Source organism: Olea europaea, chromosome 22, assembly GCF_002742605.1.
Source record: "Olea europaea var. sylvestris chromosome 22, O_europaea_v1, whole genome shotgun sequence".
Taxonomy (NCBI): domain Eukaryota; kingdom Viridiplantae; phylum Streptophyta; class Magnoliopsida; order Lamiales; family Oleaceae; genus Olea; species Olea europaea.
In genome coordinates, this window is record NC_036258.1 from 4,169,793 (window position 1) to 4,183,974 (window position 14,182).

The window sequence follows — 14,182 nt, forward strand, 5'->3', positions numbered from 1 at the left end:
GTAAACTAAATCATTGATTTTTCAAATTATCCAGTAAACAACGTGAAAATCGAATGTTAGAAAACAACTTTAAAAGTAAATATCTCAACAAGAAATAGATTTTTTCAGTGAAAATTACTTTGAAAGTAAGATGATTATTCAGAGACGTTGAAAACACAGTGATCATTGAGATTTTCACTATTAGATTGATCGAGAAGAATAATGTAATTCATCATTAATAAAGATCGCCTAATTTCAAGAGACGATAAACTTCAAATCAAGCTTAGTAATGTAATTGATCATTATCAGTAAAGATTATCATCGATTAAAAAGACAATTTTAAGGAATACAGAAAACTAAATAATGTTATTCATAGTAAGGATACATTAAACAACACAACTGCCACAAGTATATCATGTAAAATGATTATCAATAGTCATCATTATGAATATTATTACTCTTAAAAACACTCAAATTTTCAATCTGATTACATAAAAATTGGTATATATATATTTTTTTAAGTATTTTTATTTAATTTCTACCATCCATTTAATCATTCAAACTTTTCGGATCACAGTTAGGATGAGATTTTAATATAGATAATAAAGACAAGTAACCATCAAAATTCTTCCTTTGTACCGAACATGAGGGTCAGTGAGCGCAGTAACGTCTAGGGGAGAAGAACCTTCTCTCTCTCTCTCTCTCTCTCTCTCTCTCTCTCACTCACACACACACACACACACACACACACTCATTTTATTTACCCATAAATTTGCCCGTTCCACTTGTCTTTCTCATTCACTGAATTCCTCCCTCCTTCCATTCCTCTATCTCTATATATCTATATCTAAATATGTGTGTCTTCTTCTCTCTAGAATATAATAGAATAGGATATTAGAGTTTTCTTGAATATTGGTGTATCTAAGCCACCGGACATCCCAAATCTCATTCTTACCAAAGAATCGAACCACCCCACCTTTAACTTAAGCAGATAATTCAAGATTGACTAAAAATACACATAAATTGGCAATTGTCATTCTATATTTCCATTTCAATCAAAACCTGGTTTTCCCCACCACCCAACTTTAGTTTTTCTTGCACGAAAATGCTGGTTTTGCAGAATTGGAATATTAGAATTTGAAAGTGAAAAGAAAAGAATAGAGAGAAAAAGCATTAAGTTTTGATCACTTTTCAGAAGCTCAATTTGCATCACATTTTGCTGCAGCTTTACACAAACTATAGGTATCCTTCCAAGATTTTACCTCTACTTTTCTTGATTTTGTAGATAAATTCTCTCTCTCTCTCTCTCTTCTTGTATGTTTTTAGATCTCTGGCTAGATTTTTTACATTCTAGGCTTCAAATATTCTTAAATAGTGTTATTGTGATTATTATTGAATTTTATTTTAATCTCCCGTTTTTTGTTTCTTGATTGTGCTCTAAGGTTGTTATTTTTGAAAATAGGAAATTCTTGGTACCCATATAATTTTGGAAATCGATGAATATAATTTTCTTTTCCTTTCATTTCACCATGAATCTTAGTTGCAGCTGAATTTGGTATTGATCCGAAGTGTTTTTTTCTTTTTTCTTTTTTTTTCAGGAAAAATTATTTTGTTGGTCTGATTACTTGGGGTTCGCATTTGGCCCGTAATTTAGAAACTTGGATTTATCTCAGTGCAAAAGATCCATTTGTTGGCTTGCATTCACTATTAAGGATATATTGAATAGTAGAAGCAGCGACCTAATTGAATCACCAAGAACTCGATCCCGAGGTGCATCTAAGATTGGTATTGTGAAGAATTCGAACTCGAACTCGAACTCGATTTGCATTTGGGATCCGTATCTCAATGATTAATGAACAACGCGAACCAAAATTAGCAATGTCGAATAGGTTCATGAATCTGCAAGATCAGTACTTGAACAGCATGATGGATGTAAAAGCAGCAAGGAATCCTACTTTATTGAAAAGGGACGGCGTTGTCCAGTTAGTCGAGGGACGTAAATCGGAGAATCTTCGTTCGTTCTCTGGTCGGAAAACGTTTAGGTTGGAATCGTTATTTCTACTGGTTTGCCTAACAGCATCATTGCTAATACTGCCATTGATACTTCCTCCATTGCCACCACCACCGTTGATGCTTTTGCTGCTTCCTATATGCATTTTGGCACTCCTAATGATCTTGGCTTTCGTGTCGTCTAACGTTCGAGATGCGACGTTGTCCTCGACCCATAAGTATGTGTAATTGGCGTGGAAATAAGCATCAGTATTTATTTGATTCAAACGTTGAAAACATATTACGTGAGTTCTTCTTCCTATATGCAGTTTCTGAATTCTTGTCTTGTTCCTTTGAACTGTTGCAATAGGCAATCATTTTCATGTGAAAATTTCCATTCAGAATCATCATGAAATCTATATTGCGAACTTCAATTAAGTTTTAAATTTATCTATCGTGTCATATCTTGTTACTTGATGTTATTTAAAACATGAACAATGATTGACAGATATATCGTAATTGATCTTCTATGTAATTGTTGTATAACACCTTCAAAATATTGAACGTTTTGGCAATATTTATCGATTAAAAAAGTGTTCTAATATTTTGACATAGAGTGGTATGTTGGCACGTTATGTAACTATTATATGAGGATCTTGTTACATGTACATTAAATTTTACATAATAACACATGTCACTTTATCATTTATCAATTTAAAATACAGTCAACTTTTTCATCAAATCTTTTCCCACCATATAAAATTATTGTAACTCTTTATGTACCATTTTATGTATAAATAGCAAATCCATTATATGAAAGGTCTATTGTGATATGATTTTCATTTGAACAACTTTCATCCATTTAGGATACGACACCAATTTGGGGTCAAGAAGTGATGAAGTGGTGAAATTTAAAAATAAAATTGAAGTTCGGCCATCCAATTGAAGCTAAATTGAAGTTGAGTAACTCATAAACAAATTAAGCACTTGTTTGACCCCAAATTCATTTTCAACAACACTTTCTCTCAATAAAATAATTTTACATGTAAATCCAAAATTTTTCTCTACCTTTAAATTATACATATTCGAAAAAAATACTATTACAAAATCTATTCTTCCACAGAATGGGGTTCAAACAAACCCTAAAGTTCAATGATCCAACTGAAATTCCGGCCATAGTTTAGCTTATGAGCATGTTTGAATCCTACTTATAAGTAGTATCTATAAGCACAAAAAACACCCATGTTGGCTTAAAACACCCATGTTGGCTTAGATGGTTGGTAAGTGTTAACAATACTATAGATATATTTTACTTATATTTCACGTAGATTTGATGTCCTGAAGCAAAAGAATTTGTGAGATAGAAAGGAAATTCACCTATGTTTCATTGTTACTATCTACTTTTTGATCTTTCGTGTACGTTGGTGAATAAATTTTATTAGACAACTTATTAATTGTGTTTTTAGTATTTTTAATTTAATTTAAAACAAGTGATTGATACCACCTTTATACAAAACGACAAATATTTGAAGAATTAAAATAATTATTGAAATTATGAAAACATTGAAAAACTTAATTACGACACAAAACGGAAACGAACCGAAATAATTAAAGCTGGACTTGTTAGTTCAAGATGCCCAGTAATTTTTATTTATTTAGGTTTGATTCTCTTTGAAATCTGACCACGTCCACCTCTAATTATTGTCCACTTATTTACAATTCATTCCAATCACAACATAATTTTAGAGCAACTTACAATGCATTGTACGTTTGGAAAACATTATAATTTCTTTCTAACTTAATGGTCAAAATCAAACATCACATTTCGTAAGACTTACAATTATTACTCACTTATTTATTACTCATTACTATCATATTATAATCTCAACAACTTATAATTATATCCATACAAACACGGTGTCTTATTCTCAGTCGACCAACACATTTACCATATTACCCTTAAGATTTCTTAAATTTTACCAACCCATGTATACACCAACTTGGCCTGTAAAAAGCTCCATCGGTGTAATGGTGTCTAGATCTGCAATTTGAGGTCACAGTGAAAATAGTTCATTTTCCACGTTCAAAGTGCCATGTTCTGCGAGAATTTTATGTCAAAACATTGTACAAGCAAACTGATGGCAGATTTCATCTTAATCACCAAACACTCTCCCTAAGTTATCAGTAAATTTTGCTTTTATCTCTGTTGCAATTTTTTCTTTTAACTGAAAGACTGCAATTTGACTAGTTACGTTTACCTAGCAATCCCCCATCCAAGTACGAGTCGACTATAATGTCCAAAAATGCCATGCGTCACACACAAATATGAATTAAACCAATATACATGCCCATCACATAGAAAAACATCTAAATAGCAGCTTCAATCTAACAGCTTTTACACGCACTTCTAAGTATGCTTTGTATAAGCTGAGGCAGTAGCCACCTTCATAGACGTTAAGGAAACTGACAAACCTCTAGAACTTGATCATCTTCAACCGAGATATTATGTCATTATTATCTTTAACATGGGAGAGGAGGGATTTTTTTGGGGTGGGTAGTGGGGGAGGGGGGTTTCCCAAAATCTTGAGTTTCTGTATAGCTAAGAGGCAGTTGGTGCATTAAGCAAAAATGGAGGAAGATGATGCTCTAAGACAGCAAGTAATTCTATTCTCTGTCCCGGCTCCTCTAGTATCAAGCCTCCTAGCCTTCTAGCAGCTTCCACGAGTTGCCCTCTGTGCCGCTGTGATAACAACTGGCCTCCTGCCTTAATGCATTCCCTATACAGTGGAAGGTAAGCTATTGCCACCCTCAGAGGGCCAGGAAGATCCCTTAAGCAGATGGGAGATTTGCCCCATTTTAGAATCTGCACGAGGTTCAAATAATGTACTTCCCCTTGTTTCAGTCCATCTAAGAAAGCTGCCTCTGACCAATGTTCTTGAAGAAAAGCCTTGAGGTCATGAGCAACAGCCTCGTCGTCAGATCTAGCAATGCTGTCAGCAACTGCGTAAGTAGCGGCAGGATCCCCTAAAAAGTCTGAACGCAGGAGAAATGCCACCCCATCAAGAGATCCACCACTTCGTTCACCAGCAGCCTTGAGAATCTCAATGCTGAGTGCAGCAAGAACATGCTGTGGAACATGCGGGAGAAGATATGCTGCTATATCTACTTGACTGCTGGAGGTGGCAGCCGTAAGAGCTAGACAAATTTCCATGTCCCGACAACCCCTTTGAACGAACCACTCGACAACTGGCTTGCAGCCCCTCTCAGCAGCTCTCATCAAGGGACCCAAGAAAGCCATGGCATTTCCCTCTTCCACTAGACATTCCATCGTGCCAATTTTACAATAATGGGAAGCAAAGCCCAAAGCTAGGTCAACATCAACATCCAAGCTGTTCCTTTGAGCAATCTAAGGCCCAAAGAATGACAAACATATGAACCTTATGTCAGGCCAATTTAGTCAGGCAAATATTAAGAATAAGACTGAAGAATGAAACAAGAAATATGTCAAGATAAGACAAGAACTTGCACCAAAATTTATACTTGCAACATGCAGAGAGAGTAATGTTGATGCTAGCTTCATGGTCTACAAGAACCTAAATAACACAATGCTAATGTGAATACAGATGCTATTTGAACAAAATAATCAAGAAAATTTTATGACATTCACAAAAATCAACACTCAGACAACATTCTATCGTCGCTCATCTTTCTCCTAAATAACAATCAAATGATCAGAAATGCTAAAATACAAGGACAGGAACTCTGAAAGTAATATGCACAAGTATAAAGTCCTCTGCTGTAGCTTTTCTAAAATAAAATACCAAAAAGGGTTTTCATAAGGAATACGAATAAAATTGTCAGGCTAAAAACACTAAAATCACCAAATAGGAAAGAGAAAAAAGATAGAAACAGGGAAGAACAATCGGAGAATTAGGAGATAGAAGCAAATAGGAATTTTCAACATCATTGAATATCAAATCTAGTCTCATTATCCAGAAATCTTAGTCCTACTTATATTGAATATTTCTAGCAAAAACAGAAATTACTAAATTATCAAAAGGGGAAATTTCCTTACTTAATCTAATGCTTACAAGGGCTGAAATAAGTGTGCATTTTTGGCAAAAGAATTCAATTAGCTGACACCAAATGTGGGATGCGCGGAATTTATGCAGAGAGGGTAAGAAGGAAAAGGCAGGGGGGGCATGGGTGGGAAGGATGGAGAGAGGGAATGCATCATGAAGTGATAGCCTGAAACAACTGATAAAGTCGCAATAATGCAGTGTCCACAAACCTTATACCAGAAATAATCGAGTACTAGCAATAATGGTCCACAGTAGCACCAAGGCCAACCTATTAGCATGCTCAGATTAAGTTACCTGCAATAAAATGCGAACAAGCTCTGTGCTCCCAAATCGTGAAGCTTCAAGAAAACATTGGTTGACATTGTCAGCACCACCCTCAACCAGCATGCCCAACAATCCTTGGATAGCAGTTGCTGATATACCAGATGCCCAACCAGGATCAAATGAACTAGAGAAGAGTGTAAGTGGGAAGCAAGCTGCATCAAATGCTTCAGTAAAGTCCTTCCCCGTAAGATGATTGCCAGCAAGATCTAGAAAGGTCTTGAAAGCTGATAGTTGTAGCTGGATCTCAATGGCAGAGTTGCGGCCCACTCTGTCTCTATTTCCCTGGCAACGAGAGTGGAAACTTATACATTTAAGAGCCCATTCTGTGAACTTCTGGACCTTGGCACCAGCTTCTGCCTTCAGAACTTCATCACCATTGCATTCCTGTAGTCGTTCATGCAACCTGCTAAGATGGGAGGGAAAATTCTGAGCTATCACGCTAGAAATGTCTGAAATGACTTGAATAAACAAAAGAAATGCTAACAGATAAAAAGAAAACATATTATCGAGTTAAATTCTCGTTGCCACTCACAAATTAAGTAGGTTAGCTACCCAGCAAACTGAGGTTTCAATCTGGGTCTGGATAATAATTACAGACTTACAGTTTCCATAATTCATAGTAACTACCTCAAGCTATAATTGGATCTTCAGAGATGAATAGCCAAAATCTTCCAATTTCATGGACTATGTGAACCTGCTTCCCTCTCTAATTACATCATGATGGATGTAAGGTGTATAGACAAACGGCCATGCTACATGTACAACCGGGATTGACAACTACACACATGGGAGGGTGGCTCACAATGAATAAAAAAATCATGAGCCCCCCTCATGTGAGGAGGTTGTCAACCAGGGTTGTTGTACAACTAGCAAAATTCATAGACCAAATACACCCCTAGTTTTATTATTTTATCCTCTTTGGATAAGCAATATTCTGTCCCCTCCATTAATTGTACTCATTCCATATGATATCAAACACACCTAGTCATGCCCAATAAACAGAGAAGTCTGTTAGCATTGTAACTTGGCAACTAACAACACCTACAACATACGATATAGCCAGAACAAATATCAAACTGTAACATGATAGCACAATGTACTGGTAGACAATCTCACAATGAAAGCTTCATCAACTAGAGATGAAATTTTGGGTGATTGGAAGACGGAGTACAAAGGACATGGATGAGCTTCAAGTCTCTTCAATTATCAGGGCACCTTTCTTTACAAGGGCCAAGAAAGTCCTTTGAGAACCATGAACACAAGAGCATAATTTTTCTCCTGGTTATACAGGTTCCTCCTTACTCAATTATACAGACATGACACCATAAGAGACTACAGTTGAATGCTGTAAAATTGAATCCCTAAAAATTTAGTTAGGTCTTGAAATACATGCTATATAAAAAGCCCCTCTTTGGCATCTTGCTAATTCCTACAGAGTGTTCAGCACCCTTACCTCATACACCTTTTAAACTTTAATATTTCTTTATACAATTCTTCCATATTGTATAACGAAGAAATCTAGCTATAATTCACATGCATTGTCATCCTCACTGCAGCCATTCAGGTTTCCAGAGATACTGGCTATCATTTACTCAGAAGTAAACTACTTCAAGCTAAAGAATAGGCATCATTTCCAGCCTTCCCCAGCAAGGTTTGAGAGAAAAATATATAGGAAGCACTCACTATATTCTGTTGACGGAAAACATGAAAGAAAAATAACAGGAAACATTACAGGCACTAAAAGAACTCTACTTGACATTTCCGTAAAATAAACAGTAATACTGCTTCTAAATACATGTGTATCAAAGAAAGTATTATACCTCTGTGCCATCACAGTTACAGTATCTGCCAGGCTCATTGTTCGACTCTGGCAGGCAGAAACACAGGAAGCGAGAAACGAAGTCCGAAGTGCAGCTCGAGTGAAGTCATATGCCCCATTGGCGACAATCTTCTTGATCAACCCAGTAATTCCATACAACTCTTGTTGTGTACTCAAAAACCAGATTGAATCTAAAGAAATGCAGAGAGCGTCATTTAGAGTCTGTGGATCTGCCAGCAAGATCAGACTCTCTGCAAGCTCCCAATCGTGTGAACTCACAGCACCCTGAAAAAACCGCCCTAACTCAATTCTATCTTGTCTACTAAATTTCTTCTCATTCTTCCCAGGCTCAGAATCCGAAGCAGCCAATCTGGATTTAAGTTTCTCAGCTCCACAGCTACATGTGGGTATGCTCAAATCCTCCCGACTTACAAGTGGAGCTTCCCTAGAAAAAACCACATTCCCATTGCTTCCTCCCTCAACTTTCGGTGAACTAATAACTACAGTCTCATTTCCACCATTGCTAACAGTTAAATCTCCAGTTTCATCAGTTTCCATCTCCATCACTTCCATTTGCGAACACTGAGGCTTTGATTTAGGCTCTGCTATATTGATTTCGTCCACAATATTTAATCCTTGACTTCTGGTTTCACTTTTGCTTTCATTTCCCCCATTAAAAACTTCTCCCGCATCCATTTTTTGTTTGCCCTTAAATCCGAGAACCTAACACTATTGGGCAACCCAAAAACACTCAATTTTTCCAATCATCACCCATTTACGAAATATCAGAAAAGGAGTCAGATAGAACCCCTTGTCTAAAATCCCAAAATTTTCCAACAATTCAAAATGAATTCTGCCTCAGACAAAATCAGTTCAAAACCCAATCGACAGATCAAACAATAAACGGAGAACGACAAAAAAGAACCTCAAATATGTCCACCGATTCGCAGATCAAACCCTTTCTTCACATATCAAATACAAATGACACTGTTCATATAATTAAATGCAGGAAATTGAAAGATTTTACGGAAGAAATAAAAATCCCAGCAGAGAATGAAAGTTTCTCGCGAGAAGTCTGTTTTGCCCTCTTGAATCAAAGACTTCACTTGACAAGCTCCACCATCATAGTACCTAGAAACCCTAAAAAACCCTTCAAGGTCCGGCGAAAAACTCAGTAGAGAATTGCAGAAACTGATCTGCTGGGAAAACCCTATAAAAAAAAAAAATCAAATTATATCATCAATATAAAATCGTGAACAAAAAAATTAATTCAATACTGTTAAGAAAAAACACAGAAAAAGAAACTGCTAACATGCAAAATCTAAAAATCTTCTTGTACTGTCATACGCAAATGCAAATTATAAAATAAAAACAGAATTAAATGAAAATTTCGAGAGATGAAAATGAGGAAAAAAAAAATAGAGGGAGAGAAAGGAGGAAGGACAGACCAGAATAATTATGAGTGGGCGAGAGGAAGAGGGACAGAGGAGAGAGAAAGGCAGAGCCCAGTGGTTGTGTTGTTGCCTCTTTCTGTGTACTGGATGGTCCTCAGCTATTTTGTTCTCTTCCCCTTGCTTTTCTTTTTTCTATTCTACTTATTTTATATTTGCACCCTATTTTACGTTTGATCCTCGATCTTCAACACATATAGTACTTTTGTCTCTAACTTTTAGAAAATAACAACTTAGTCCCTATCATTTCAATTTTGTTGTATGGTTAATCTCAATGATTTGTAAAAATATATGTGTAAAACATGCAAGGTACTATTGTTAGAAGAAGAAAAAAGGTTACCCCTTAATATATGGTAATGTTAGTCACCCGATAAAACCAACCTAAACTTGTCGCGCCCTGTCTCTAATACGTAGACCCCTTAGTTACGACCTGTGAAACTTTGATTTTATCCCGTCTAAGAGAATAATAAGGTAAAGGAGAAAGTGGTAGTGGCATTTTGACTGAAAAGAGCAATGGCAAGTATTTTCATTTATTTCTAATTCGTGTTCTCCATATGTTCTTTCCTAGGTTGTTTCTTTTTGAGCAATTAGTGCATAACGATTCCACTTTTCACTATTATTATGCAAAACGTTCATTTTTCTCCTCGTCCAAAATCAGCAACTCGTCCTCTGTTACTCACTTTATTACTCCACTATTTTGTACATATATTTTAAGATTTATTATTCCCAAACTCATTTTTTATTACACACTTTTTTTAATAAAATAATTTTTACACATGGATTTGCTGCATAAAATTTCTTTTGTTCTTACCACCTTTCAACTTTTCCCTATTTTATGTTTGGGTGGATGCATCTAGCATTTTGATATGAAAATATTACCATTGAAATTGCTGGTCTTTGTGGTCTTATTAGGTCTTCACCATATCTAGATGTTAATTGTGAATAAATGTCAAAAAAGAAAGGTATGAACGTTTTGCAAAATGATAATGAAAAGTGAGAACATTATGTTCTAGCTACCTTTTCTCTTTTCTTTACTTTTTGTAAGGATGTAATTGCCTTTACAATATAAGGCTGCCATTTGAACAGATCTTTGGACAAAAAATGTTCCTCTAAACGAACTTCGAACAAAATTGAAACAATAGAGATCAATGTTTCACCTTTCAAAAGATTGGAGATCAAACTTTTACAAATTATAAACATAGAGCTAGCGTTGCGATTTTGCATTTTTCTCCTTGTCCACAATGAGCTACTCACCTTTTGTTTCTCACTTTATTACTCCAGTATTTCGTACATATTCTTTAAGATTCATTAAGCCCAACTCGTTTTTAATTACATATTTTTTTAGTAAAATAATTTTGCATATGAATTAATACTTTAGAAACACAATTTTTCTTTTAAAAGAAATCACTTTTCATAAAATATACATTAAACATTACATTGCATAACTTTCAAATATATATGTAAGACAAAGTAGACGTGCACACACAGAGTGACAGACGTAGACATCTGAGTTAGTGGAGCACAATCAAACTTGCAAAAAATGCATATTTACATTTATCTTGAATATCACCAAGTTTGTCATCATTTTTATCTCCAACATCATTTTCATTACTTTTATCTCGAATATTCCTTCATTTAACATTGCGATAATCAAAAGAAAACACATATTTATGTTTAAATTATTTTTCAATCACAACCAAAAGTTACATTATCAACTACATTTCAATCCAAATAAAGAAAAAATCATAGTAAGTATTCATCACCATAAAATCTCCAAAATAAGGTGGAAATTGGACCATTTAAGTGGATTCTCAATTCCATTTTACAATAAAATACAAAAGAAATCATCAAAAAGAAATAATTTCCCGAAGAATGAGGCATATAACTTTTTATGAATGAATCTTTCACGTTCTTTAAAAAAATTAAAACTTCATTCAAAGCTTTTCAGCTTTTTCGGGCTTGCGTTCTTCTGCTTCAAATCTGGTTTCTTTAAAATAGAAAAAAAAAGAACTCAATTTTTAGTTGGTGGGTCACATGACCCATTGCGCATTGAAAATTACAATGGACTAAAAGAAGTTTTATTCGATTCTTGTCTACTCCAAAAGCAATAGGATTTGCCATAATGTGCAAATGCTTAGTGGTGAAGCTCGTTAATAGAAATATGCATGAGTTCCTCCTTAAATATTATCTTTATCTCTTTATTAGTGATATTAGTATAGACTACATTTGAACCAAAGCGATATTTTCAAATCCTCGAGGGCCCGAAGAGAGCTTGCCAATCAAAGTTCGAAGAGCTGGTTCAAATGGTTTGAAATACAAAGGTTTGATGATTTGATAGAGTAAATTAGTTCAGGTGATCAAATGGCGATTTCAAAGTATGAATTGTTAGTATTAGAGATTGATAAATTATAGCCCAATTTGGCTTCCATTTTTCCAAATTAAAATGGGTGGAATAATATTTTTTTAAGAATGACGGATTGAAAAAGAAAGAAATTTTTTCAATTTAAGTATAATATTATTTTACGAAAAATTGTGTAATTGAAAATAAGAGAGAAAAAAATAAATTTGAATTTAATTTAATGGGGCTATATAGCCTTTGAATTTGATGAAGCATTAAAAGTTTCAATTTTTCTATATGGAGTTTTAAATTCAAGAGAAATTTATCGATGAGTCCAAGTTTAGATTATTTAAATTTAGATGGTCTCTAGAACCTAATTTTTAATTTTAAATCTTTTATGAAATTTGTTATTTTAAAAATTATGCCGTTTTTGAGCTCCATTCTTTTGAAAAAATATATTTTTCAATAGTGTTTTAACATCATTTCAATCACACATTCTTCAATAAAATAATATTACACGTAAATCTAAAACTTTTCCTTATTTTTTAACCACACATTTCCCGTCAATACACTATTCAAAAATTCATTCTTCCCAAAAAAAAAAATGAGGCTTAAACAAGGGCTATATATAAGCTCTATTAATCGACTCAATTAATTTTACTTATGCAATACACAGTAAAATTTAAATCACTTTCATTTGTATACAGTTATAAAATACCAAAATGGGAGATTACGGTGTTTCCAAAATATATGAATAATTTTACACTACTTTTATGTGATGACCTCAACAAAAGCAAATTACTTTTTACCTTCTTTGTCTCATTCTGATCAAATTTTTGAATTTATTATTATTATTATTATTATTATTATTATTATTATTATTATTAATATTTGCTATCGTGTTGAGAGGGTTGGGTACGAGATACCTTTCAAAGTAAATGAGTATGATTGAACTCATAAAATTTAAATCAAATTTTGTTACAAGAAATAAGTAGAATTCGGGACGAATTTATAGAAACTACGAATACGGTCCTAAATAAAAAATTTTAGCCCCTATTTGGTAAGAATTAAAAATTCTTTAAAAATTTTAAGTTTAAATCAACAATTAATTTTAATTATACATTTATGACATACACGAATTTTAAATCATACATTTCATTACTTTTTATTGAAAATTTTTAAAATTTTAATTTTTAGCTACACCGATGGAAACTTAACAGTTACTTTTTTCGAACAATAATTTAATAGTTTCTTGATGTCAGAAAGTAAGATAATCAAATAATTTCATAATATATAAAATATTTAAATGTCCCATCTAAATTTCGATAATAATTAACACGTAACGTCACTATTTCGTAACTTGTATTCCATTTGGGGACACGTATAGTTATTTTCTTTACTAAACTCTTCTTATTCTTTTATAGTGTTGAGCATCTGTCCATCGATTAGCCCCACATGAACTCAAGTTGTGCATGATATTTTTAGAGCTTAGTTAATTTATTGTCTACTTAAACTAATTGACCACCACCAATCATTACATGTTTTTTATATAAAATAAATAATTGATATTTAGTTCTTATTTTATTTGGTCTATACGAGTTGGGCACATCAATGTACTAGAAATACAATGAATCGGTCTTCAACTTTCTCTTTGTATTAGATGCATCTTTAACCTTTCGCACAGGCAAATTAATGCCAAAAGGACAAAAATTGTCCATTTAAATGTTGAATAGTCACGTCATGTGATTGCAAGTGGCTTATCTTTGTACAGGTAAAACTAGGAATATTAACGGTTCGAACAACACGATTACAAATTGGAACACTAAACACCAACATTCTTTCTAACCATTCAACATTATAAATGTAGTCCACAGGGCCATTAATTTATTTTTCTAAAATGGATTTTTAAATGAATAATGGACCAATTGGCCTACACGTTTGGGCCTATTCGGCTCGTGAAATTGAGAGGTCATTTCTATCTAGCCGTATGCCTATAATAAAATAAAGTTTGTGCCAAACTAAGATCGATCTATCAGGCAAATGGATGGTATGGGGCCATTACCACCCTAGTTAAAATGGTAAACTAGGATCGTTCCTCTAATTATTATAGTACCAAGTACTTCTTTAAACGCTCTAATATGACCAGATTTATAAGTAAGCATCTTTTGTAAAAATGAGATCGTTATTTTTAGATTTTTTC

The 14,182-nt window shown here is 33.9% G+C and overlaps 2 protein-coding genes across 4 annotated transcripts; one reads left to right on the top strand and one right to left on the bottom strand.

The window, feature by feature from the left end:
* Positions 1-1,577: 1,577 nt before the first annotated feature.
* On the top strand, positions 1,578-2,418 carry LOC111371435 (protein AUXIN-REGULATED GENE INVOLVED IN ORGAN SIZE). The gene has a single exon (XM_022993421.1). The coding sequence runs from the start codon at positions 1,825-1,827 to the stop codon at positions 2,215-2,217; it is 393 nt and encodes a 130-aa protein (XP_022849189.1). The 5' UTR covers positions 1,578-1,824; the 3' UTR covers positions 2,218-2,418.
* Positions 2,419-4,294: 1,876 nt separating this feature from the next.
* LOC111371436 (ankyrin repeat protein SKIP35) lies at positions 4,295-9,761 on the bottom strand. Of its 3 annotated transcripts, none has more exons than XM_022993424.1 (4): positions 9,642-9,761; positions 8,195-9,403; positions 6,345-6,777; positions 4,295-5,374 (listed from the first exon to the last, which is right to left on the bottom strand). In XM_022993424.1, the coding sequence occupies exons 2-4, from the start codon at positions 8,887-8,889 to the stop codon at positions 4,568-4,570; spliced, it is 1,935 nt and encodes a 644-aa protein (XP_022849192.1). In that variant the 5' UTR covers positions 8,890-9,403; positions 9,642-9,761; the 3' UTR covers positions 4,295-4,567. The 3 variants fall into 3 exon arrangements, with proteins under 3 accessions (XP_022849192.1, XP_022849190.1, XP_022849191.1); XM_022993422.1 differs by having other exon boundaries at positions 6,345-6,780; XM_022993423.1 differs by having other exon boundaries at positions 6,345-6,780; positions 9,506-9,643.
* Positions 9,762-14,182: the final 4,421 nt, after the last annotated feature.